At 41.3% G+C, this 24,170-nt stretch overlaps 1 protein-coding gene across 1 annotated transcript in view; it reads right to left on the bottom strand.

Moving 5' to 3' along the window:
* Window positions 1–24,170, bottom strand: part of LOC122797940 (zinc finger protein OZF-like) — a 188,957-nt gene that overhangs the window by 24,181 nt on the left and 140,606 nt on the right. Inside the window, exon 2 of the mRNA XM_044066460.1 lies at window positions 19,764–19,886. Within this exon, the coding sequence (XP_043922395.1) occupies window positions 19,764–19,886 (123 nt within the window). The remainder of the gene's footprint in view (window positions 1–19,763; window positions 19,887–24,170) is intronic.

Genomic DNA, 24,170 nt, shown 5'->3' with positions numbered 1-24,170 from the left:
CGACTTGGAACAAAGCCAATTTTCAGTGGAGGCCCGGGAAGAAATACTCCAGACAAATGTCTTTGTGATGTGGGAAAACACCGGAGCACCCGGAGAAAACCCACACAAATGCAGGGAGGACATGCAGACTCTGCACAGAAGGCACTCCCGCCAAGAATCAAACAGGAGAACCTCTTGCCGTGAGGTGACAATGCTACCTCTGCACCACTGTGCCATCCATCTCTGAAAAGTTCAGGGGCTTGGGAGAAGAAACATTTACAAGCAGGGGTCTGGGACATTAGCTATCTACAGGTTGTCTGTGTCTACTAGAGACATAGGTGGCAAACTAGGGATACATTTTCCTGTTCTCCATCTAGTCATCCAAGTTATACTTTGATTGGGTTATGGAGAAACTCTGCTTCACATGGACTGAGTAAAATAGATTTATAGATACTTTACAGTCATGACCATTTACACGTTGCTAGTGCCCACTATTTCAGGCTGCACAGCCTTTCTCTAGGAGGGCCACACCAGCCAATTCTGGAGTAAGTGTGTGGCTACCCATCCAGTAATCTGGTTATGTTTAAAGGAAGATAGTGAGTTGCATTGCTTAACATGCAGGGAAGTGCACCGTAAAAGGTTAAGGAGGCACTGGGTTACAAAAACCTGTCCCTCCGTTATGTCTTATTTATCTGCTGGTGAAGATTTCCATTCTTGCTTTTAGTGTTAGGGAGCCATTGGATTTATGGAGATACTGGACGTCCTGGACAATCTGGCCTCTAATGGCATGGTAAGCAAGCCAGAGATGGGCCCTAAAAAGTCTGTAAAACACTGAGTAAAGAGATAAAGCTTCATACCTCCCCTACATATCACTGACCTTCTCAAGGTCCTCAACTACTTACCTCAAACACATACCTCTCCCTCCATACCTTCTGGTATATATTCCTCACTAATTCATGAATCACAGAACTTCATTTCTAGCTTGTCTCACACAAATCTTCTTCTCTATCTTTAACAATGACCTTCCTTTACACTACACATTGTCTCCCTCTGTCTCTCTCTCTTTATTCACTGTCTATTCATACTTTCACAATTGTATCAGCCCAACGTGGGCACCCAGTAATCATTACTACTTACTACCCAAGAGCTTAACTACCACCAATATTGTCTTCATATAAAAATTTCTTTTACAGTATGTCTATTTTACAGTGCACCCAAAAAAGTCTTTGTGTTAATCTGGTACAACAGATTTACTTTATGTATATTTATTAGAATGCTACCTCCAAAACTATCTTTGTATAACTTTTGTATAACATTCACTTTAAAATCTGTGCACTGCAGGGTGCCACTAATTCATCATTGAACTCTTGATATATCTGTGTTACAACCTTATAAATGCTTTGGCTTTAATGAATTTTTTGCACATGATATATGTAATGACTGAAATGTTCTCCCTGAGCCAATACTGAAAAGGAATTTTAATTCCCAGTTGGACTTTCCGCAGTAAATAAATATAAATAAATAAATACACATACAGACTTCTCGTGGCAACTAGAGGGCTTTAGGATTTTTTTTTTTTGGTTAGGAACTCTTCCCCCCCCCCACAACCAATATATTTAATGAGATACATCCCAAAGGGGCATTGCACTTGATAACTGGTCTGACCAATGCGCTAAATTAAAAGGATTTCCTGACAAATGACACCACATGATGACCAAACAGAGGGAATTAACCCAAGTTTCCATGTTCATGACCACATTTAGTTTTGTAGTGGTAAACTGTCTACACAGTATGAAAAAGGAGGGGCTTAATGCCAGAAGTGAAACTGTATGTCTAGTATTTAGTCTGAGTCTGTATTTACTACACTAAGATTACTAGGGAGAGCTCATTCTGGAATGTTTGGATGTCACAGGATTACTTAACATTACACAGTATGAAAAGGGAGGGGCTGAATGCCAGAAGTGAAACTGTATGTCTAGTATTTAGTCTGAGTCTGTATTTACTGCACTAAGATTACTAGGGAGAGCTCATTCTGGAATGTTTGGATGTCAAAGGATAACTTAACATTACACAGTATGAAAAGGGAGGGGCTTAATGCCAGAAGTGAAACTGTATGTCTAGTATTTAGTCTGCGTATGTATTTACTACACTAAGATTACTAGGGAGAGCTCATTCTGGAATGTTTGGATGTTACAGGATAACTTAACATTACACAGTATGAAATGGGAGGGGCTGAATGCCAGAAGTGAAACTGTATGTCTAGTATTTAGTCTGAGTCTGTATTTACTACACTAAGATTACTAGGGAGAGTTCATTCTGGAATGTGTGGATGTCACAGGATAGCTTAAAAACATCCCCCATTTATTTACAGACATCTGCAGATTTTGTTAGCCAGATGTCAGACAAAACGGAGAGGTCACAACACCTCGACAATATATACATACATATGTGGGTCTATTGACCCACAATTATGCAAAAGTGCACGGTTCAAAGAAACATTAATGAACACCAAAACATATACAGATATATATATATATAGATATATACATAAATACATACATACATATATTATATATATATATATATATATATATATATATATATATATATATGTAGATATATGTATATACATATATATAAATATATATATATATATATATATATATATATATATATATATATATATATATATGTATATATATATATATATAAATATATATATATATATATATATATATATATATATATATAAATATATATATATATATATATATATATATATATATATATATATATATATATATATATATAATATATATATATATATATATATATATATATATATATATATATATATATATATATATATATATATATATATATATATATATATATATATATATATATATATATATATATATATATATATATATATATATATATATATATATATATATATATATATATATATATATATATATATATATATGTATATATATATATATATATATATACATATATATATGTATATATATATAATACATACATATATATATATATATATGTATGTATATAATATATATATATATATATATATATATATATATATATGTATATAATATATATATATATATATATATATATATATATATATATATATATATATATATATATATATATATATATATGTTTATATAATATATATATATATATATATATATATATATATATATATATATATATATACATATATATATATATATATATATATATATATATATATATATATATATATATATATATATATATATATATGTATATATATATATATATATATATATATATATATATATATATATATATATATATATATGTTTCTCCTTTCTTTGAACATATTTGTTTGTACCTTCGTTATTTGGACGACCTGTTTCTTCTTTCTTTGAACATATTAGTTTGTACCTTTGTTATTTGAACGACCTGTTTCTCCTTTCTTTGAACATATTAGTTTGTACCTTCATTATTTGAACGACCTGTTTCTCCTTTCTTTAAACATATTAATTTGTACCTTCATTATTTGGGCGACCTGTTTCTCCTTTCTTTGAACATATTAGTTTGTACCTTCATTATTTGAACGACCTGTTTCTCCTTTCTTTAAACATATTAATTTGTACCTTCATTATTTGGGCGACCTGTTTCTCCTTTCTTTGAACATATTAGTTTGTACCTTCATTATTTGGACGACCTGTTTGTGGCATGGACAGGACCCAGAGGAGAAATAACTAAGTTTATGGGAGTTATAAACAAGAGCACAGACTTTCTAAAATTTACTTTTAACATAGAAGAAAATGAGATTTCGTAGTTAGACGTATTAATTATAAAAACCAAGGATGGAAATATCAAGTCTACTATATTTAGAAAGCCCACATTTTCAAATAGTATATTACACTTTTCAAGTTGTCATCCTAACCATGTCAAGCATGGTATTGTCAAGGGCCAGCTAGCTTGAGCAGCCCAGATGATTTCTCTTTATGAGGATTTCCTCAAAGAATGCAAAGTGATGGCTAATATGTTTTTGGATAGGGGCTACCCGGCAGTGTTAGTACAAGCCATTAAACAGGAAGTTACCAATAAGTGTAGGACTGGTTTTTGCAGACCTATTCTTGAAGGCTTTCACCAGGTCAAGAACAATCAGGTTTCTACACATCTTGGGACCAGAGGGGTGAGCAACTTTGATTTCTATCTTTTAGTGACCGGGGAACAAGGTGGTGAACTGCATAGAGGAGAGAGGTCCAACACTGAAAAGTCTATATGTCCTTTTGTATGTTCATATTCAAAAAACAATTATACTATACAAGACATTATAAGTAAAAACTGGGCTATTTTCATGCAAGATAAGACAATGTTTGATACTTTTGGCACACAACCTGAGGTAGTGTTTACAAAAGAAAGGGACATCAAAACCCTATTAGAGAATTCTAAAGTAAATGAGAGTAAGGGCCACATGTCACCATGTGGATTTTGCCAACAATGTAAACACATTTTGAAAACCTTGGCAGTAAAGATTAGGGACAAACAGATAGTGATCAAAGGGAGGTACAATTGTTATTCACATACAGTTGTATATGCTGGCATTTTCTGTCAATGTTGTGCCTTTTATATAGGCAAAACACAGCGAAAATTAGGCCAGCATATATATGAACATCAATATGAAATAAGGCAAAAAGATTAAAAGAATGCCTTATATAGACATATCAAGGAATACCCAGACCATACTTTTACATTTTTAGTGCTACAAGTTAAAAGTGAGACCAGACGGGGTCCTTGTAAACTACACTTGGAAGACAGGTATTTTTAAATGCATACTCCCCACCAGGACTTAGACATGCTTTCTATCACTAGTAAATTAAAATTAAGAGTATTTGAAAGATAAATGTCATTGGATTTAAATATAGGATATACATATAATTTTGTATGACTTTTATAATTTTTATAGTCATTATATTTATATACGTTTATTTGCTACTTCAATATGACACACTGTTATGTATGTTTTAAATATATTAGTAACAGTAACAACAAAAACAAATCTGATAGGGTAATCTATGCTTTTAGTACCTGGCTTTAGGGGCAATGACTACTGAATGGTTAATGGGAGTAATTAAGTAATCAGTGTGGGCACCGGGCTGTTTACACTAACTGGTTTCAACAAGCTTTTGCATATTAAGAAGGGTTTTGAGTGTTTAAAACTGTCTGATGAAGTCTGGTGATGGTCACCGGATGAAAGCGCTAATTTCTGTATTTTAATAAAAGTATTTTTGTATTTTAACTAAATCATCTTGACGTTTCTTCTGGAGGTTTCAGTTACGAGTGTTCCTGGTTTGGAAAACTTGCATACCCTTAGGGAGCATTTCCGCTGGGAAAGCCAGGATTTCTCTGAGTCCAAAAAGAGACTTCGGGAATTCTTACTCCTGTCTCAACACAGGCCTTTAGCTATCCCTCCTGTTCAGGACATTGTGGATGATACTTTCTTGGAATCTAGCCTTACCCCAGACACTTTGCCTTCAGCTCCCAGAAAACCTGACAGGTACTACAGAGTACCTAACTCTCACAAGTTCCTCTTCAAAAATCCCTCTGCGGATCCAGAGACCATTTCCCAAGGACCAAAAGGCATTAAGGCTACTGCTGCCAAAAATCCTACCCCTTTTGATAGAGATTCTAGAGCCTCAGACAGATGGGGTAAGAAGGTATACACTTCTGCTACTTTGGCCATTAGGGCTTTAAATTGACAGTTTCATATGTTAAAGTATCAGCAGCATATTATGGGACTGCTTAGACAGAAACTTATATTGATTCCGGACTCTGCTGAACACAAAGAATTGCAAAATGTAATGCATTCTGTAGAACAAGTTGGTAAACATACTTTGCAATGTGGTTTTGATGCTTTAGAAGCATCTTGCACGGCTGCTGTCACTGGGTCTGTGCCTAAAAGGCATGCTTGGCTTAATAGGTTCATTGGTAGGTACTAGGCTATCTGCCTGAAGGCATTTTAAGCCTAGCCAGAATGTGTTGGCTTTCGCTGCCCCCTTAGATTAGATCCCTGTGCCTCTGTCCAGCAGAGCCACTAAAGTGATCCCCGAGGTAAACTGTCTGTTTCCCATCCACTCATCAAGGTTTCTTTTAAAGAGAGCTCTGCCTAATGTAGACTGAAATCTTGTTCCAAAGCATGGGAAGTCTTTGGGACAGGAATCTATCCCTCCAGTATGTCCTGTTTATTGTTGTGGTGAGGTTTAGATCCTTAGAGTGTGTGGCTTGAGAGGATAAGGTTTTCTTTAGGTGGAGCATGTCCATCAATTCTGGGTTGAACATGGCCTTTATGTCAGGCAGAGATCACCTCTGAGTAGGCGGTATGCAACTGAGTACATCTGGAGTTTCTTCAGTCGAGCTGCATAAGGCATCTGTTTGAGGCCAGTGATCCTCTTGGTGAGGTAATTCTGTGGTATTTCCAGCTGTTGCAGGTGTCTTGTAAAGTACATCCCAAATGGGTCGTTGTACTCTATGATGGGTCTGATGAGTGATGAGTAGAGGGGCACAATGACTTCTTTTGATCTGGATGCGAACCCTTTTGTGATTAGGTGGGCCATGTAGAAGGATTTTCTAACCACTTTGGCAATGTGATTATCAAAGGTGAGATTACTATCTACTTGGGTCCCTAGATCCCTTATTACATCTTCCGTATTTAGGGGACTACCACCTATGTGGTAGTTTGTGGGTACTTTTTTTTTTCCAAAGGGGATGACTATGCACTTTTTGGCATTTAGCTTGAGGCCATGATTTTAACACCAGGTATCCGTCTCAGTGAGACCCTTTTGAAGGATGTCTGTGTCAGCCAGAGAGTTAATTACAGCCCCTAGTTTGCAGTCATCTGCAAACTTGGTCAACCATAGTCCTCCAGTGCTTGCCTGTACCTTTAAAAAGTATATGCCGAACAGGAGGGGTCCTAGGACTGAGCCCTGGGGAATGCCACTTGTAACCGGTTGAGAGTTGGACCTAGCTCCCGCAACTCTCACCATGTGGGTTCTGTCCATGAGCCAGTTGGCAACCCATCATGTGACACAGGAGTTTATGTTCAGGCTGGTGAGCTTGTCTATAATACCAGAATGGGGAATGGTGTCGAAGGCCTTAGTGAGGTCTAGGTAGGCTGTGTGTCCCACCTTTCCCTCGTCAAAAGCCTTGGTAACTGCCTTAAAGAAGTCCACCAGGTTTAGGAGGCATGATCTGCCTTTAAAGCCGAACTGGGTAGGGTCCAGTGTTTGGAGGTTCCCAATGTTTCTGTTAATGAGTTCCATGATGATGCGCTCCATAGCCTTGCAGACCAAGCTAGCCAGGTTTATTGGGCGATAGTCCCCGGGGTCTGTTGTGGCTCCACCTTTGTGGAGCGGAATAACCATTGCTGTGCGCCACTCTATGGGTACGTAGCCTGTGGAGAGGCTGAGTTTGAACATTGTGTTTAGGTGAGGGGTTAGTTTGTCTTTGAGCTCGTGTAGGACGCAGCCTGGGACACCGTCCAGTCACATTGCTGCTGTGTTTTTGGCTTTGGAGAGGGCTGTTTTAACCTGAGTGTCTGTGATTCCAGGGACTCTACATTCTTCTGGTATGGTTATGGGCCCTTTTGGGGGTTTGAGAGGGGTGAAATTTGCGCTGAAACTGTCTGCCAGGATATTGGCGATATCGGTCATTTCAGTGTATTTTTTGCCATTCTGCACTAACTCCAAGCAGATCTGAGCATTGTCACTTAGATTCTTGATATACCTAAAGAATGCCTTGTGGTTATCTTTGGAGTCCTTGGCAATTTTTTTTCAAAGCTCACCTTAGATGGTTTTATGAGGGATCATAGTTTCTTGCTGATACTGGTCAGGGATGTCTTCCCTTCTTGGGATTTTACTCTTTTCTGTACTAGTTTCCTCCTTCTATATTATTGCTTGTTTATGGCAGGAGTCCACCAGACTGGTTTCCTTTTCTTGGAGGAGTGAGTCTTGGTTTTGCTTGGGATGGCATGATCCATGCATTCTTGTAGGTGCCCGTAGAATGCATTAGTAAAGGATTTTGCAGCTTGGACAGCATTATCCTTCAGCATGGGGGATTTGAAACTTTACACTTCAGTCTTAAGTAATGTGAAGTTTGCTTTTGAAAAGTTTTTCATGGTGGTTTCCTTGTCCGGGGGTTGGGGCGGAATGTGGATATCCAAAGTGATTTGTTTATGGTCAGATCTAACCAACAAGGGGTTAACGTCCAGTGTGGAACACCAGTTGCCCATGTTGGTGATGACCAGGTCCAATATGTTGTCACCTCTGGTGGGAGTGTTGAGCAGTTGAACCAGGGCGTTTGAGTTTATAAATTCTAGGAAATGTTGGGCAAGGGAGTTAGTACTTGAGTAGTTCTCCCAGTTAATGTTTGGTTAATTGAAATCACCCAATATTAGGGTGTTTGTTAGGACCTTTATGTTTCCCAGTGTTTCCAGAAACGGGGAATGGGGGTCATGGGACATGGTGGGTGATCTGTAGCAAGCTACAACTTGAATTGCAGTTTTGCCCGTTGTTAGTTGCACATGGATGATCTCTGAAGCATCGTGCTGTGCCACTAACCTGAAGGTGTGGGTATCCTTGATGAATATGGATACGTCCCCGCCTTTTGTATTTCGGTTTGGGTTCTGTGGCCGAAATGTATGGTATGAGTTGTAGCCTGGTAGTGCTTGGGTGTTCTCTGGAGCCTTAAACCAGGTTTCTGTTACTGCACATATATCAATTTTCTCCATACTGAGGAGTGCCTTGAGTGCGTGCATTTTGAGGTTTAGACTTCTGGCATTGAGTAGCATAACCCTCAGTTTTTTGCTACTTGTGCTATTTACGGTGGTGGGTTTGTCTTTTGAGCCTTGCCTAAAAAAGGGACTATGGGGGTGACAAGAGCCTTGGCCAGTATTCGAAAGCCTAAGAATGACAGGTGCAAGCCGTCTCTAGCGAAGCAGCATGGCTTGTTGAGCATGTCATCCCAGGCAGACAGACACTGGATCCCCTTTGAATGACACCAGAAACTTAGCCAATTGTTGAAATCAGGAATTGTTTCTTTATACTGTGGTATCATTCTTGGTGAGGGCAGGATGCTACTCAGGGTTAGGGTCATACCGGCCTGGGCTACATGATCAGAGAGCTCTTCCATGTCTCTTTTCATGTAGTCCAGGGAGGTACGGCTCAGGTCATTCACACCAACATGGACAATGACAGAGTCATACTTGTACTTGTAGTGGAGTGACCTAAGTGCTTGTGTTATGTGGCAGATCCCGGCACCCGACAGGCAGCTAACAGTAACCTTCTCCTTATTCAGCCTAGTGAGTGGGATGTCAGTGTGCCTGTTGGGTATGTTATTTTGCCTTAAGGGCTGTGATTGCATGGCACACTGGTTTTGTGAAGTATGTGTTTTACGGTTTGTGTTGGGGGGGGTGGAGGTTGCTTGGTTGTTTGCTTTAGAGGTCTCTGTTGGTTTTGCAGATTTTTATTTAGAGCCTCCGAGTATGTTTTCATGTATTTATGTGTGTTTTTTGCCGGTGCTGGTTTAATGGTTCTATGTGAGACTGGTGGTGTGATGCAAGTATTTCCCTTCTCCTCTTGACTGCCTGATCCAGTCTTGGGTTGAGAGAGCATAGCCTCCGGTTTGGTTGTATAATTGCATCTCTCGCATGTATTAGTGTTTGGTGGTAGGAGGAGAGGGTTGCCTGTGTACATGAGGCAGTTGTAACACTGCCTCAAAATGCCCAGATTCACCAGTTGGACTGGAGAGTACACCTGAAGTTGCCCTTTGGACATGCCTGGATAGGTACAGTGAACTGTTTCACTGGATGGTTGGTAAGGTCGAATAGAGAGCCTTGTCCTTCTGTACAGTACAGGAGAGTCTAGTGCTAGGGTTTATAAGTGCTTGCTATAAGTTTTGAGCAAGTGCCGGGCTGAGAAATGAATGGCTTGAGTGCTTAAGTTGAAAGTTTGTCTAGTTCCAAGGGAAAAATTGAAGAGGACACTTTGTGGAGCCGGGAATAGTTTTACCCAAGCTAAAAACCGGGCAAATGCGATATTTACAGCAGGGAAATGAAAGAGATAGAAATTAGCCCAAAATAGCCAATAAACTACTAATTTCTGGGCTGAAACCACTCCTCCAGGGAAAGATTGGCTGCTCAAAACTCCCCTCTCTCACAGGAAAACAGAGAAACCTCATTCTATCCAAGTAAGGTATGGGCAAACACAGAGATTTGTAACACAGCCCTGAATTCAGCACTAACCTGAAAACTGGACTATACTAGCTTAGAAAGGCGGGAAACAAGTATATATATATATATATATATATATATATATTTTTTTTTTTTCAGAAAATAAAGCAGATACCATCAAAAAAAACACTTTAAATGCACAGAAAAGGATACATATTGCTATATATCGCAGATCAGAGTTGTAGTCAATGCCCCCAGTAATAAAGTAGGAAGAAACACAAATACAGTAAAAGCAGATGAATAAAATGCAATTTGTTATATATACATATATATATATATATATATATATATATATAAAACAATAGAAAACGAACAAACTGATTTAAACAAGTTACCCAATTAACCAGAAAAACTGCGGTGGTGGTGCTGCGGTAGCGTTGTCGCCTCACAGTTAGACGTTGCCCGTTCGATTCTCAGTTAAAGCGTCTACTGTATGACGACATGCGTGAATGGGCGTTCCTTCGTTGAAGGTTGTGCGTTAGGCCCGGCAAGCCAGCATATAAAACTCTACTGCCAATCATTAGCGGACCGGAGTTCCGCTGTGGCGACCCCTAACCGGGAAAAGCCGAAAGACACACACACACCCAATTAACCAGAAAAAAGCTCAAAACTGAGCCCTGTTCCAGCAGTCTTCAGTCAGACAAGTTCTAACTGCACAGTCCTACTACTAGGCTGCAGGGGAACATTCTTCAAAAAAAGATAGACTGGAGCAGTTATACAAACAAAGCTAGATTCAGCAGGCCTTAATCTGGTCTATGTTACAGCAACAAGGCGCACCAATTTCAGAAAGAAACAGTTCGAATAAGCAGGCAGAATAAGCCTGTGACCAGAAATTCCCAGTTCAGATGGACAGAATCCAGCCTCTCCTCCCTCAAGAGTGCAGACCACAAACCTTCTTAATGTAGAATAACTGGCCTGAAGCCCAAGTGCTTAAACCAGAACTAATACACTTTTAGAATAGCAGACACTGAGCCTTCAATCAGCAGTTCCCAGCTTAGAAGGATGTAAGCTACCTGTCCTGCCACAACAGTGCAGACCACAAACCTTCTTAATGTAAAACAACCTGTATGAAGCCCAAGTGCTTAAACCAAAAGACTTAGAATAACATTTACAATTTAATATCTAGCTACTACCAAGCAGTAATAAATGCAGCAGAATAAATAAAATTGAGTACTTTTAAGAAAAGCAAAATAAAGTAGGAGGAAACACAAATACAGAAAACCAGATGAATAAAGTGCAATTTTTTTTTAAGTGCAAGGAGAGAAGAAGGAAGAGCCTAAGTGGGTCGGCCTTCTCAAATCTTCTCTCTGTATTAAGTCGAGTGAACACTAGACTCAGAATATGATCTCACTGTACTCGGTTAAGTGAGCAAATGAGATGGACCCAAAGGAACAAAACTTGCCAGATCATGTTAAAGCTAAATTACTGGATGCTCCCTTAAACCAAGACCTCCTCTTTGGCAACAAAGCAGAAGAATTCCGCAAAAGGATGTAGGAAAAAGCTAAATCTATGCAAACTGTTAAAGATTTCCTACAAGTACAGCCTCCCAGATTCAGTAGACCTTGGCCTTCAAAGAATTGGTCCTTTCCAGTCCCTTCCAGGCCTTCTCAGTCCAAACCCAGGAACAGCAAACCACTTAGGCTACAGTCTCAGACTACGCACAGATCTAAGCAGTGGGGGGCTCCCACTTCCAAAGCAGGGAGTAGTAAGCTACCCCCCCTACAGAAAAATAGCACAATGACTTAGCGTTAAACCTTCCAAGTCCTGCTCAACTACCTGCTCCCTTAGGAGGAAAGCTCGCCCTGCATGCAAAAAACTGGGAACTCATTACCCAGGACAAATGGGTTTTGAACATAGTTACTCAAGGATACAGATTCCACTTTCACACACTAGCAACCCCAAAGTGTTGGCTAGACCTACCCCCAAATCAATGGGCAGAGGCCCAACAGCAGGTTCTCTCTCTTCTCAGTATCAGGGCTATTCAACCTGTCCCAGCAGAATAAAGAGGAGAAAGTTTTTATTCAAGACTTTTTCTGGTACCCAGAAAAGACAACTCCTGGCGTCCTATCCTGGACCTCTCTATTCTCAACACCTTTCTGGTGGTTCCAAAATTCAAAATGTTAACTCTTCAACAGCTTCTTCCTATGCTAGCCAAGGATGCCTGGCTGGCAACCTTAGACTTAAAGAAAGCTTACCTGCACATCCCAATAAGAGGATCCTGCAGACAATACCTACATTTCAGGGTGGGCTCCATGCACTTTCAGTTCTCTGCACTTCCCTTTGGCTTATCTACTGTGCCCAGGGTGTTCACAAAGTGTCTAGCTCCAGCCATTGCATTTTGCAGGCAGAGAAATTTTCAAATTTACCTATACTTGGACGATTGTCTGATTCAGCAGAAAGCCAGGACTTGATATTACAACACCTGGCATTCACAAAGAAACTTCTAACCTCACTAGGGTACACCATCAGTGAAAAGAAATATCACCTAGTACCCTGCCAACAGATTGTATTCATGGGAGCAAACTTGAACACAACTTCCCAGATGGCATTCCTCACTCCAGAGAAACAAGTTTATTTGACAACCTACTTCAAACTACTGGCCACAAAAGTCCAGCTATCTGCAAGAAAAATACTGCAAGCTCTGGTGTTCATGGCCTCTTGCATTCTACTAATTCCATATGCAAGACTGCATATGAGGAAACTCCAATGGTATCTAAAAAGCCTGTGGTGTCAACATTCTCAGGACCTGGAAACAATGATTTCTATCATTCCTTGTATCAAGACAGAGTTCCTTTGGTGGGCAGAGGCCTGCTACCACAACAAGGGACTCCCTTTCACTCTACCCCCTGTCACCCAAACTGGAACAACAGATGCATCAGACTATGCATGGGGGGGGGGGGCTCACATGGCAGGGCAGTGCATTCAGGGCAAATGGAACCTGAGACAGATGCACCTGCATATCAATCGGATAGAAATGCTAGCTGTACAGAATGCTCTGACAGCATACTTCTCAACTGTACAGATTTTCGTAGAATGTCCAGATTTTTGCCTCATATTTTGGTCCTTTTTTCATAAAATTGTGTTTTTCTGGCAAATTAGCGGCAAATCATTAAATACTGAAGTTAGAAAATCATGACAAACATTTGAGTTTCAGACTTCATACCGTTCAGAAAATTCATACTAAAGCCAAACCTGTTATTCTGTCAACTTTATAAGTTTGTAAGAGCAATATTTAAAAATTGTTCCTATTTTTGAGCCTTTGTTCCACTTTTACTTATGACTTTGTCCAGATTTCTTGTTCTAAGAGGTTGAGAGGTATGTCTGACAGCCTTCAAAGACCATATTCTTCCAGGACAACTATTGGTAAAGACAGACAACACCACAGTTATGTGGTACATAAACAAGCAGGGGAACCCGCTCGTACCCTCTCTGCAGACTAGCCATGGCTCTGTGGAACACAGCCTTGAGCTACCAAGTACACCTACAAGCACAATTCCTGCCCGGCAAACTAAATTCACTGGCAGATGACTTAAGCAGAAATCTCATGGACCCACACAAATGGAAACTAGAACCCAGAATATTCAACCTCTTGAGAAACAAATGAGGGACTCCAGATGTAGATCTGTTTGCCTCCCCTCAGAACTACCAATTGAACAAATTCTGCACAAGACCTCCCCACAGTCAATCTTGGAAAGTGGATGCCCTGTCCTTTACCTGGGAAAGCCTCTCGGTTTATGCCTTTCCCCCTCTGCCTCTCCTCTCGAAGGTTCTACTAAAGATCAAACAGGACAAGCCAAGGACAATACTGACTGCACCAGACTGGCCACGCCAGCACTGTTACCCCCTCTTGTGCAGTATGACACTGCTACAACCATGGCACCTGCCTCAGACCCCTTCCCTGCTGTCCCAGCAGGCGGGTCAGATTCTGCACCCTTAGCTTCAAACCCTGAACCTTGCAGCCTGGCTAATTCCTTGAGCTCTCCCTTAGCATCCCTCAGTAAGCAGGTGCAAGATGTCATTCTGGAGGCAAGAAGGCCTAGTACTAGAAAATCATATGCTGAAAAGTGGCGAAGATACTGTTCCTGGAGCCTGGCTCAGGGGATGGGCACAACGGTGCCCAGCTTACCTCATATCTACTTAACAGAAATGCTCCACAGGGGCCTATCCTTCTTGTCAATTAAAATTCATGCCCCTGCCATTTCAGCACATTATAATACTGAGCCACCCCTCTTCTCTCACCCCCTGCTAAAACAATTCCTTAGAGGGGCCAAAAATGTAAGACCCCCCAGGAGTGCTCCCACTCCAGCCTGGGACCTTAACTTTGTATTGGAAAAGCTCACTCTTCCCCCCTTTGAGCCAGCTGCAACAGCAGAGTTGAAATTCCTTTCTTGGAAAACAGCCTTCCTTCTAGCCATCACTTCAGCAAGAAGAGTGTCTGAATTACAGGCCCTCATGGCAGTGGAGCCCTTCATTATTTTCCATGCAGACAGGGTTTCCCTCAGGACCAATCCTTCCTTTATGCCCAAGGTGGTGTCTAGTGTGGCCCTAAATCACTCCATTCATTTGCCTACTTTTCCCTAATCCACAAAACAAAGGGGAACGAATACTCCATTCTCTGGACGTGCAGACAACTTAGATTCTATTTGGACAGGACTAAGCCTCTCAGAAAATCTGAACAGCTGCTAGTTGGCTTTGCTGCAGGGGAAGAGGGGAAGGCCATTTCAAAGCAAACCATTTCCAAATGGATAGCCCATTGCATTAATTTCTGCTACAAGCATCATGGAAAACCTACCCCACAAGGGATAAGAGCACATTCCACCAGGGCTGCATCTACCTCTGTGGCATTTCTCAGAGGAGTCCCTACCAGGGACATCCTAGAAGCTGCTACCTGGAGCTCTGTACATACTTTCACCAAGCATTACCACATCCCTATCTTTTCTAAATCCAGAGCTGGATTTGCCACTGCAGTCTTGCAGGGCTCAATAGCTGGCCCTAATGCTCTTTAACTTCCTCCTCTCTTCCTTAGCTTTGGGTATTGACCCCAATGTGATGACTGCAACAGTGAAACATGAAGAACACAGTACAGTTGAGTACACTTACCATAAATGTAGATGTTCGAGTGTATTCACTGTTGCAGTCCTGGTTATCCTCCCTCCAGCCCCCTGACTTCTCTTGGCTCTACCTTTCCTTCTTGTGTGGTGTATTTATTTTTTCGTGTATATTTGCTTTTTGATGGGGGTGTACCATACCATATAATTGCTTCCTAGTGTGGGGGCACCTGACATCTGGGACAAGAAAAACTGATGTAATGGCGTTAGCTGCATGTTTTATACCCCTGATGACCTGACGTCAGGGAAGAAGCGACAGCATCCGATGCAGAAATCCAAAGATTCTGGTATTCAGGCCAGCTGAGGGCTACCTGCAGGCAGATAACCCAAATGTGATGACTGCAACAGTGAATACACTCTAACATCTACATTTATGGTAAGTGTACACACAACTGTACTTTCTGCAGTACTGCTCATCCCAGCATTCAGTACCAAAGCATGTTCTGCAGTACTGCTCACCTCCAGGCTTCAGTACCACACCATGTTCTGCAGTACTGCCCACCCCCAGCCTTCATTACCATACCATATTCTGTAGTACTGCTAACTCCCAGCCTTCAGTACCACACCATGTTCTGCAGTACTGCCCACCCCCAGCCTTCATTACCACACCATATTCTGTAGTACTGCTCACCCCCAGCCTTAAGTACCACACCATGTTCTGTAGTACTGCTCACCCTCAGCCTTCAGTACCATCCCATGTTCTGCAGTACTGCTCATCCCAGCATTCAGTACCAAACCATGTTCAGCAGTACTGCTCACCCTCAGCCTTCCCACACAATGTTCTGTAGTACTGCTCAGCCCCAGCCTTCAGTACCACAACATGTTCTGTAGTCATGCTCACCCCCCAGCCTTTAGTACCACATCATGTTCTATAGTATTGCTCACCCCCAGCCTTCAGTATCACACCATGTTCTGCAATACTGCTCACACCCAGCCTTCAGTACCACACCATGGTTCAGCAGTACTGCTTAACTACAGCCTGCAGTACCACACCATGTTCTGTTGTACTGCTCAAACCCAGCCTTCAGGACCACTCCTTGTTCTGCAGTACTGCTCACACTTAGCCTTCCACACCTTTTTTGTAGTACTGTTACCCCAGCTTTCAGTATCACATCATGTTCTGCAGTACTGCTCAACCCCAAACATCACTAGTACAACAGGATCTGCAGTACTGCTCACCCCAACCTTCAGTACCACATCATAATCTGAAGTACTGTTCACCCCCAGCCTTCAGTATGACACCATGTTCTATAGTAATGTTAACCACCAACCTTTGGTACCACAGAATATTCTGTGGTAATGCTAACTCCCAGCCTTCAGTACCACACAATGTCCTGTAGTAATTTTAACCACCAGCCTTCAGTACCACAGATTTATTCTGTGGTAATGCTAACTCCCAGCCTTCAGTACCACACAATGTCCTGTAGTAATTTTAACCACCAGCCTTCAGTACCACAGATTATTCTGTGGTAATGCTAACTCCCAGCCTTCAGTACCACACCATGTCCTGTAGTCATTTTAACCACCAGCCTTCAGTACCACAGATTATTCTGTGGTAATGCTAACTCCCAGCCTTCAGTACCACACCATGTCCTGTAGTAATTTTAACCACCAGCCTTCAGTACCACAGATTATTCTGTGGTAATGCTAACTCCCAGCCTTCAGTACCACACCATGTCATGCAGTAGCACTAACACCCAAGCAGCAGCACAACGTCATCTGCAGTAAAGTACTCAGATGGAAATCTGTCACAATAAAATATAAAGTAGCTGCAAAATGTCATTATTTGTAAAATATAAATGTGAAGTATAACAGAGAAACAAAGAATCAAGTATTATGAAATATCATGGGTACTGCACTGTATGAGTGGGAAATTTGATAGAGAACTTCCATGTACATTCAGATGTCAAAGGTAAACACACAAGGAATTTCTAGAAATAGTATTCAGGTTGAATTATGAGGGCTACACATGTGGTAACACAGAAGTCTGCAAAATGGGTTTAGCACTGCAGATTGATCAAAAATAGAAGAATTAACAGCATTTCAATTTAAAACAGAGAAAATAATCAGATACTGGGAGAAGATCAACATCTTAGAAGAATTATTTAGGCCAAGACAAAGATTTCAATAGAAGAATAAGAGCTATGTGAATGTTTTAAATGTGAATTTATATCTCTTGTACCAATGTATAGCTGTAATAAAGTAATTCTAACTGCAACGCCATGCCCTACACTGCTCATATATTCATCAAAACTTTTCAGTGTTCAGTTCTACACCATATTCTACAGTACCACTCACCCCAGCCTTCAGTACCACACCATGTTCTGCAGTACTGCTCACATCAACCTTCAGTACCACACCATGTTCTGCAGTACTGCTCACCCCAGCCTTCAGTACCACACCATGTTCTGTAGTACTGCTCACCCCCAGCCTTCAGAACCACACCATGTTCTGAAGAATTGCTTATCCCCAGCTTTCAGTACCACACCATGTTCTGCATTACTGCTCACCCACAGCGTCCAGTAGCACAGCATGTTCTGCAGTAGTAACACCCCAGTCTTCAGTATCACACCATGTTCTGTAGCATTGCTCACCCCCAGCCTTTAGTACTACACCATGTTCTGTAGTACTGCTCCGCCAGCCCTCAGTACCACACCATGTTCAGCAATATGCTCACCTCCAGCCTTCAGTAATACATCATGTTGTGTGGTACTGCTCACCCCAAGCCTTCAGTACTACATCATATTCTGTGGTACTGTTCACTCCTACCTTCAGTACCACATCATGTTGGGCAGTACTGCTCACTTCCAGCCTTCAGTACCATACCATGTTCTGTAGTACTGATCACCCCACCTTCAGTACTGGTTGCCCCAGCCTTCTTTAGTACCACTCCATGTTCTGTAGTACTGCTCACCCCACCCTTCAGTACCATACCATGTTCTGCAGTACTGCTCACCCTTCAGTACCACACAATGTTCTGCAGCACTGCTTATCCTCAGCCTTCAGTACCACACCATGTTCTGCAGTATTGCTTACTTCAGTCTTCAGTACCACACCATGTTCTGCAGTACTGCATACCGCCAGCCTTCAGTACCACAACATGCTCTTCAGTACTGCTCACAATCAGCCTTCAGTATGACACCATGTTCTACAGCACTGTTCACCACCCAGCCTTCAGAATCACACCATGTTCTGTAGTACTACTCACCCTCTGCAGTACTGAGATCCCCAGCCTTCAGTACCACACCATGTTTTTTAGTGCTGCTCCCCCAGCCTTCAGTACCACACCATGTTCTGCAGTATGCTCACCTCCAGCCTTCAGTACTACAGCATGTTCTGTGGTGCTGTTCTCCCCAAGCCTTCAGTACTACATCATGTTCCTTGGTATTGCTCACCCCAAGCCTTCAGTACACCATGTTCTGTAGTACTGCACAGCCCCAGCCTTCAGTACCACATCATGTTCTGCAGTACTACTCACCCTGTCTTCAGTAATACATCATGTTGTGCAGTAATACTCATCCCCAGCCTTCAGTACCACATCATGTTCTGTAGTGCTGCACACCCCTAGCCTTCAGTACTACATCATGTTTTGCAGCACTGCTCACCCCCAGCCTTCAGTACCACATCATGTTCTGCAGTACTGCTCACCCCAGCCTGCAGTACCATGGCATGTTCTGTAGTACTACTCACCCCAGCCTTCAGTACCATACCATGTTTTGCAGTACTGCTCACCCCAGCTTCCAACAGTACAAACTTTTCTTTAGTTTTGCTTACGCCAGCCTTCACTGTACAGCACTATTTCTTATAGTACTGCCTAACCAAGCCTTTAATGTCACATCGTGTTCTGCAATACGTACTGCTTACTCCAGCCTTCAGTACTATACCATGTTCTGTAATATGTCACATGCTGCAGTATTGCTGCACATTTGGAGGATTAATTCACCCTTGTGTTCTGAACATAAACCCCTTTATACCTCCACCAGACTGTTAACCTGCATGTAACTCCAGTCCCAGAATACTTATTATGTACTTACTGCTGGTTCTGTTACCAGGAAGTTGCCTTTGTTGTAATACTTATTATGTACTTACTGCTGGTTCTGTTACCAGGACGTTGTATTTGTTGTAATACTTATTATGTACTTACTACTGGTTCTGTTACCAGGAAGTTGCCTTTGTTGTAGTACTTATTATGTACTTACTGCTGGTTCTGTTACCAGGAAGTTGCCTTTGTTGTAATACTTTCTATGTACTTACTGCTGGTTCTGTTACCAGGAAGTTGCCTTGGCTGTAATACTTATGATGTACTTACTGCTGGTTCTGTTACCAGGAAGTTGCCTTTGTTGTAATACCTATTATGTACTTACTGCTGGTTCTGTTACCAGGAAGTTGTGCTTGTTGCATTGTTGCTCTTCCTTCAGTCTCAGCAGCTGGAATTGTTTCAACTTTCATAAGAAGTAACAGAAGTTCATACAATGGAATGTTGTAATCTGAAAATGAAAGTAATTCTGCAGTTAACTACTATATCCTTCCAGTATTATTTTACACTTTGTTTACAATGGTTTAATCGTACAAGTCTAAAGAAAAATTATAAAAGTGCACCACAAAAAAGCTACATTTTATCAAGGACTGTGGATAGTACCATCTCTGGAGACAAATGACTGGTTCTCCATCTTCCTGTGTTATATTACTCTCTCATCCTACATTCTCACTCAACAAGAACATTCTCAAGTAAGAAAGAAACTAATTTCCACATTCTTAATTTATTGTTCATATTTGTGTGTGCACTCACACGTGTGTGTGTGTGTGTGTGTGTGTGTGTGTGTGTATGGGCAAAGGAGGTGTGTACGTGTGTGTATGTGTGTGTGTGTGTGTGTGTGTGTGCGTGTGTGTGTATGTTGGCAAGCAAGGTGTGTGTGTGTGTGTGTGTGTGTGTGTGTGTATGTGTGTGTGTGTGTGTGTGTGTGTGTGTGGGCATGTGAGGTGTGTGTGTGGCAAGAGTGGTGTGTGCGTGTGTGTGTGTGTGTGTGTGTGTGTGTGTGTGTGTGTGTGTGTGTGTGTGTGTATGTTGGCAAGAGAGGTGTGTGTGTGTGTGTGTGTGTGTGTGTGTGTGAAATTCCTATAGCAGCTATCTCTCAGGACTGAAATTCAAAAACGTCTGGTTTCAAACTATTCCAGCATGAACCCGAGCCACTGCAGACAGGGCTAAATTATATGAATTACAGCCAGGTATTCTAGTGCAAACAATAAAAATAAAAGGTCTCTGATAACGGAACAGTATGCTCATCAGACTATATCAAATAAATAAGTACATACAAAAGTACAATACAGTAACTGTTTAAAATGTCCAGACTGGCTTTAGCAAGTCCTCTAATGCTGAGACTGAGTGGCCATAAAAAAAGTGGACTTACAGATGTTAAGTCTGAGATAGTCACTTATTGGAATATTCCCTTTTCTCCAAAGTATTGCCATCTTGGAGTTAGTATACAGAAGTCTGGGGCATGACGGGGCTTGCCCATGTAAAAAACGAAATTTAAAAGGAGAAGAGCGATGCTCCATATTTGTTCTTCTCCTGAATATTTTTCCAGCATATCAGCACTCTGCATTACACATACTGACATTTCTATAGGAAGCTGTAAATATATCTGAATTTTACAATGGTAAACACAATAGAAATTCTGTTATGATTCAATGCTTTAATACAAACAACATGAAGTCTGCCATTAACCAAAAGTACATCACTTCAGAGTGGTTCTGATGTTCCTTAACTAGCACTAGGTTAAAAACTTACCTTTCTCAGTTTAATTTTCCAAGCCTTTTGGATTTCTAGTACCATAACAGGAATGAATCCCATTTCTATGTCAAATTATGATTAACATTCATGAAATTAGTGCAGTTTCACTTTTGGATGTTAGACAAAAGTGCTGTTCACAGCACCGGAAATGTGCCCAGAACTGACTTCTTCTGTAACTCATATGGAGTTACATGTATCAGTAGCATATCTAAATATGACCATAAATTATATTTTATAAGACTTGTTGCTCCTACTACTATTGGAACTATCTGGGTATCCTTCTTCCACAGTGCTCTCGCTTCTGCCTGCAAATCCTGTTATTATATGACTTTGTGTCTCTGTGTACATAAGTCAGTGTAATCACTGACGGTAGCAATTTCACTGATCTATGCTACCTTTGTCTTCTTTTTATGGACTACTATATCTGTTTTTCTCACATCTATTTTATGAACTGCTGGTAATGGATGATCCCGCGTGATATAACCTTTGTCATTCTCTACAATGCTTTGAAGATCATGTTTCCATGCTTCTCAGCTCCTTCAGTTTTGTAAAGTTTGCACAACCCCCAGTGTAACAGTCGTACCACATTATTATGCTTTTCAGTAAACAGGCCCTCTGTCATTAGTGTATCTCACCCACCGACAAGATGTGCAACCGTTTCTAGTTCTGTTTTACAGAACGTGCATTTGTCTGCTTCTCCCACATGGTCAAAGGACTTTGTAAATCAACAGGTATGTAGTCCACTATCATGGGCCACTAATATTAACCTGCATCTTTTGGCTTAAATTCACTTCTCCTTAACCACTGCTGTGTCACATCCTAATCAAAGTGAGGTTGTTCCAGGAGTTTTCTATACTTGCAACTACATCTCTGCCGTTTCCACATTTCTTGCCTTCTCATCTGATCCTTCACTTAAATTACTTCTTGTGTTTTTTGACACATTCAGTTGCTGTCTGATTTTTGTCACTTCTGGTTTAATTTCCATTGCTATGCTTCTGCTAAACCAAGCAGAGAAGTCGTCAGACTTTTTCCTCCTCATGTTTTAAAACTTTCAGTGTGTTTGGATCCGGTGAAGTCAGAAGATATGTATATAGTCTAATGACTGCACATCTACAAATGTAATCAATTTCAAGGAGGCCAAGACCTCCTTCAGAATGATGAATATATAACCTTGATATATACTGATTTTTATATATCATAGGTTCATAGGTTCATACTAGGCTATCTGCCCTAGGGCATTTATAAGCCTAGCCAGAGTGTGTTTGGCTTTCGCCACCCATTTTAAATTAATTTTGCTATGCCCTTTTTCGAGGTTAGTATACTGTGCCTCTGTCTAACAGTGACACAAAAGTGATACCCGGGGTAAACCTACTATCTCCCATCCACATCAAGATTCCTCTTGAAGAGAGTCAATGAGGGACTCTGCCTTACCTGGACTGGGATTTTATTCCAGAGTGAAGGAAGCCTCTGGGTTATGAATCTGTCCCTCCAGCATGTCCTATTTATTTCAGTGCTGAGGTTCAAGTCTCGAGCGTAGCTCGATGGGATTTGGATTTTCTGAGGTGCAGCATGTCCATTAATTCCGGGTTGGACATGGCTTTATATGTCAGGCACAGATCGCCTCTGAACAGGAGGTATGCCACTGAGTAGAGCTGGAGTTTCTTTAACCGGGCAGCATATGGCATCTGTTTGACCCCTTTGATCCTCTTGGTGAGGTACTTTTGGGGTCTTTCCAGTTGCTGCAGGTGACTGGTAAGGTACATCCCAAAAGGGGCATTGTACTCAATTATGGGCCTGATGAGGGATGAGTAAAGAGGCACAATGACGTCCCCTGATCTAGATGTGAATCCCTTCATGATTTGGTGGGCTATATAAAATGTTTTTTTAACCACTTTGGCCACGTGGTTGTCAAATGAGAGATTGCTATCAACTTGGGTCCCCAGGTCCCTAATTACTTCTTCTGTACTTAATGGATTACCACCTATGTGGTAATTTGTGGGCACTTTGTTTTTGCCAAAGGGGATGACTATACACTTTTTGGCATTTAACTTGAGGCCATGGCTCTGGCACCAGTTGTCTGTTTCTATGAGGCCCTTTTGGAGGATGCTTGTGTCGGCTGGAGTGTCGATTATGGCGCCCAGTTTGCAGTCATCTGCGAACTTGGTCAGCCACAGTCCTTCCGTGTTGGCCTGTACCTCCGAGAAATATATACCGAACAAGAGAGGTCCCAGGACTGAGCCTTGTGGGACACCAATTGTAACTGGTTTGGAGTCTGACATGGCTCCAGCAATTCTAACCATGTGGGGTCTGTCCTTGAGCCAATTTGCAATCCATCTAGTGACATAGGGGTTTATATTTAAGCTGGTGAGCTTATCTATAATGCCCGAGTGGGGTATTGTATCGAAGGCTTTTGCGAGGTCCAGGTAGGCTGTGTGGACCACCTTCCCCTCGTCAATGGCCTTGGTGACTGTTTCAAAGAAATCAACCAGGTTTAAGAGGCAGGATCTGCCCTTAACAAAGCCGAACTGGGTAGGATCCAGTGTTTGTAGGTCCCCAATATCTTTATTTATGAGGTCCATGATGATCCTTTCCATAGCTTTGCAGACCAAGCTAGTCAGGCTTATGGGGCAATAGTTTCCAGGATCCGTTGAGGCACCACCTTTATGGAGTGGGACCACTGTTGCTGTACGCCACTCTTTGGGCACATATCCTGTAGTAAGGCTGAGATTGAACAGTAGTTTTATGTTTGGGTTTAGCTCTTCTTGGAGTTCATGTAGGACGCAGCCCAGGACAGCGTCTGGTCCCATTGATGCTGTGTTTTTTGCTTTGGAGAGGGCGGCTCTTACCTGAGCATCTGAGATGTCAGGGGGGCAGCACTCTGCTGGGATAGATATTTGCCCTTTTGGTGGGGGGGGGAGTTTGCACTGAACCTGTCAGCTAGGATGTTGGCAATGTCTGTGGGTTTGGTGTATTTTTTGTC

This window comes from Protopterus annectens, chromosome 3.part1 (assembly GCF_019279795.1).
Source record: "Protopterus annectens isolate FY-2018-M chromosome 3.part1, PAN1.0, whole genome shotgun sequence".
NCBI classification, from domain to species: Eukaryota; Metazoa; Chordata; order Ceratodontiformes; family Protopteridae; genus Protopterus; species Protopterus annectens.
Note: the sequence above shows the minus strand (reverse complement) of the source record. Positions and strands in the feature narration are given on the sequence as shown.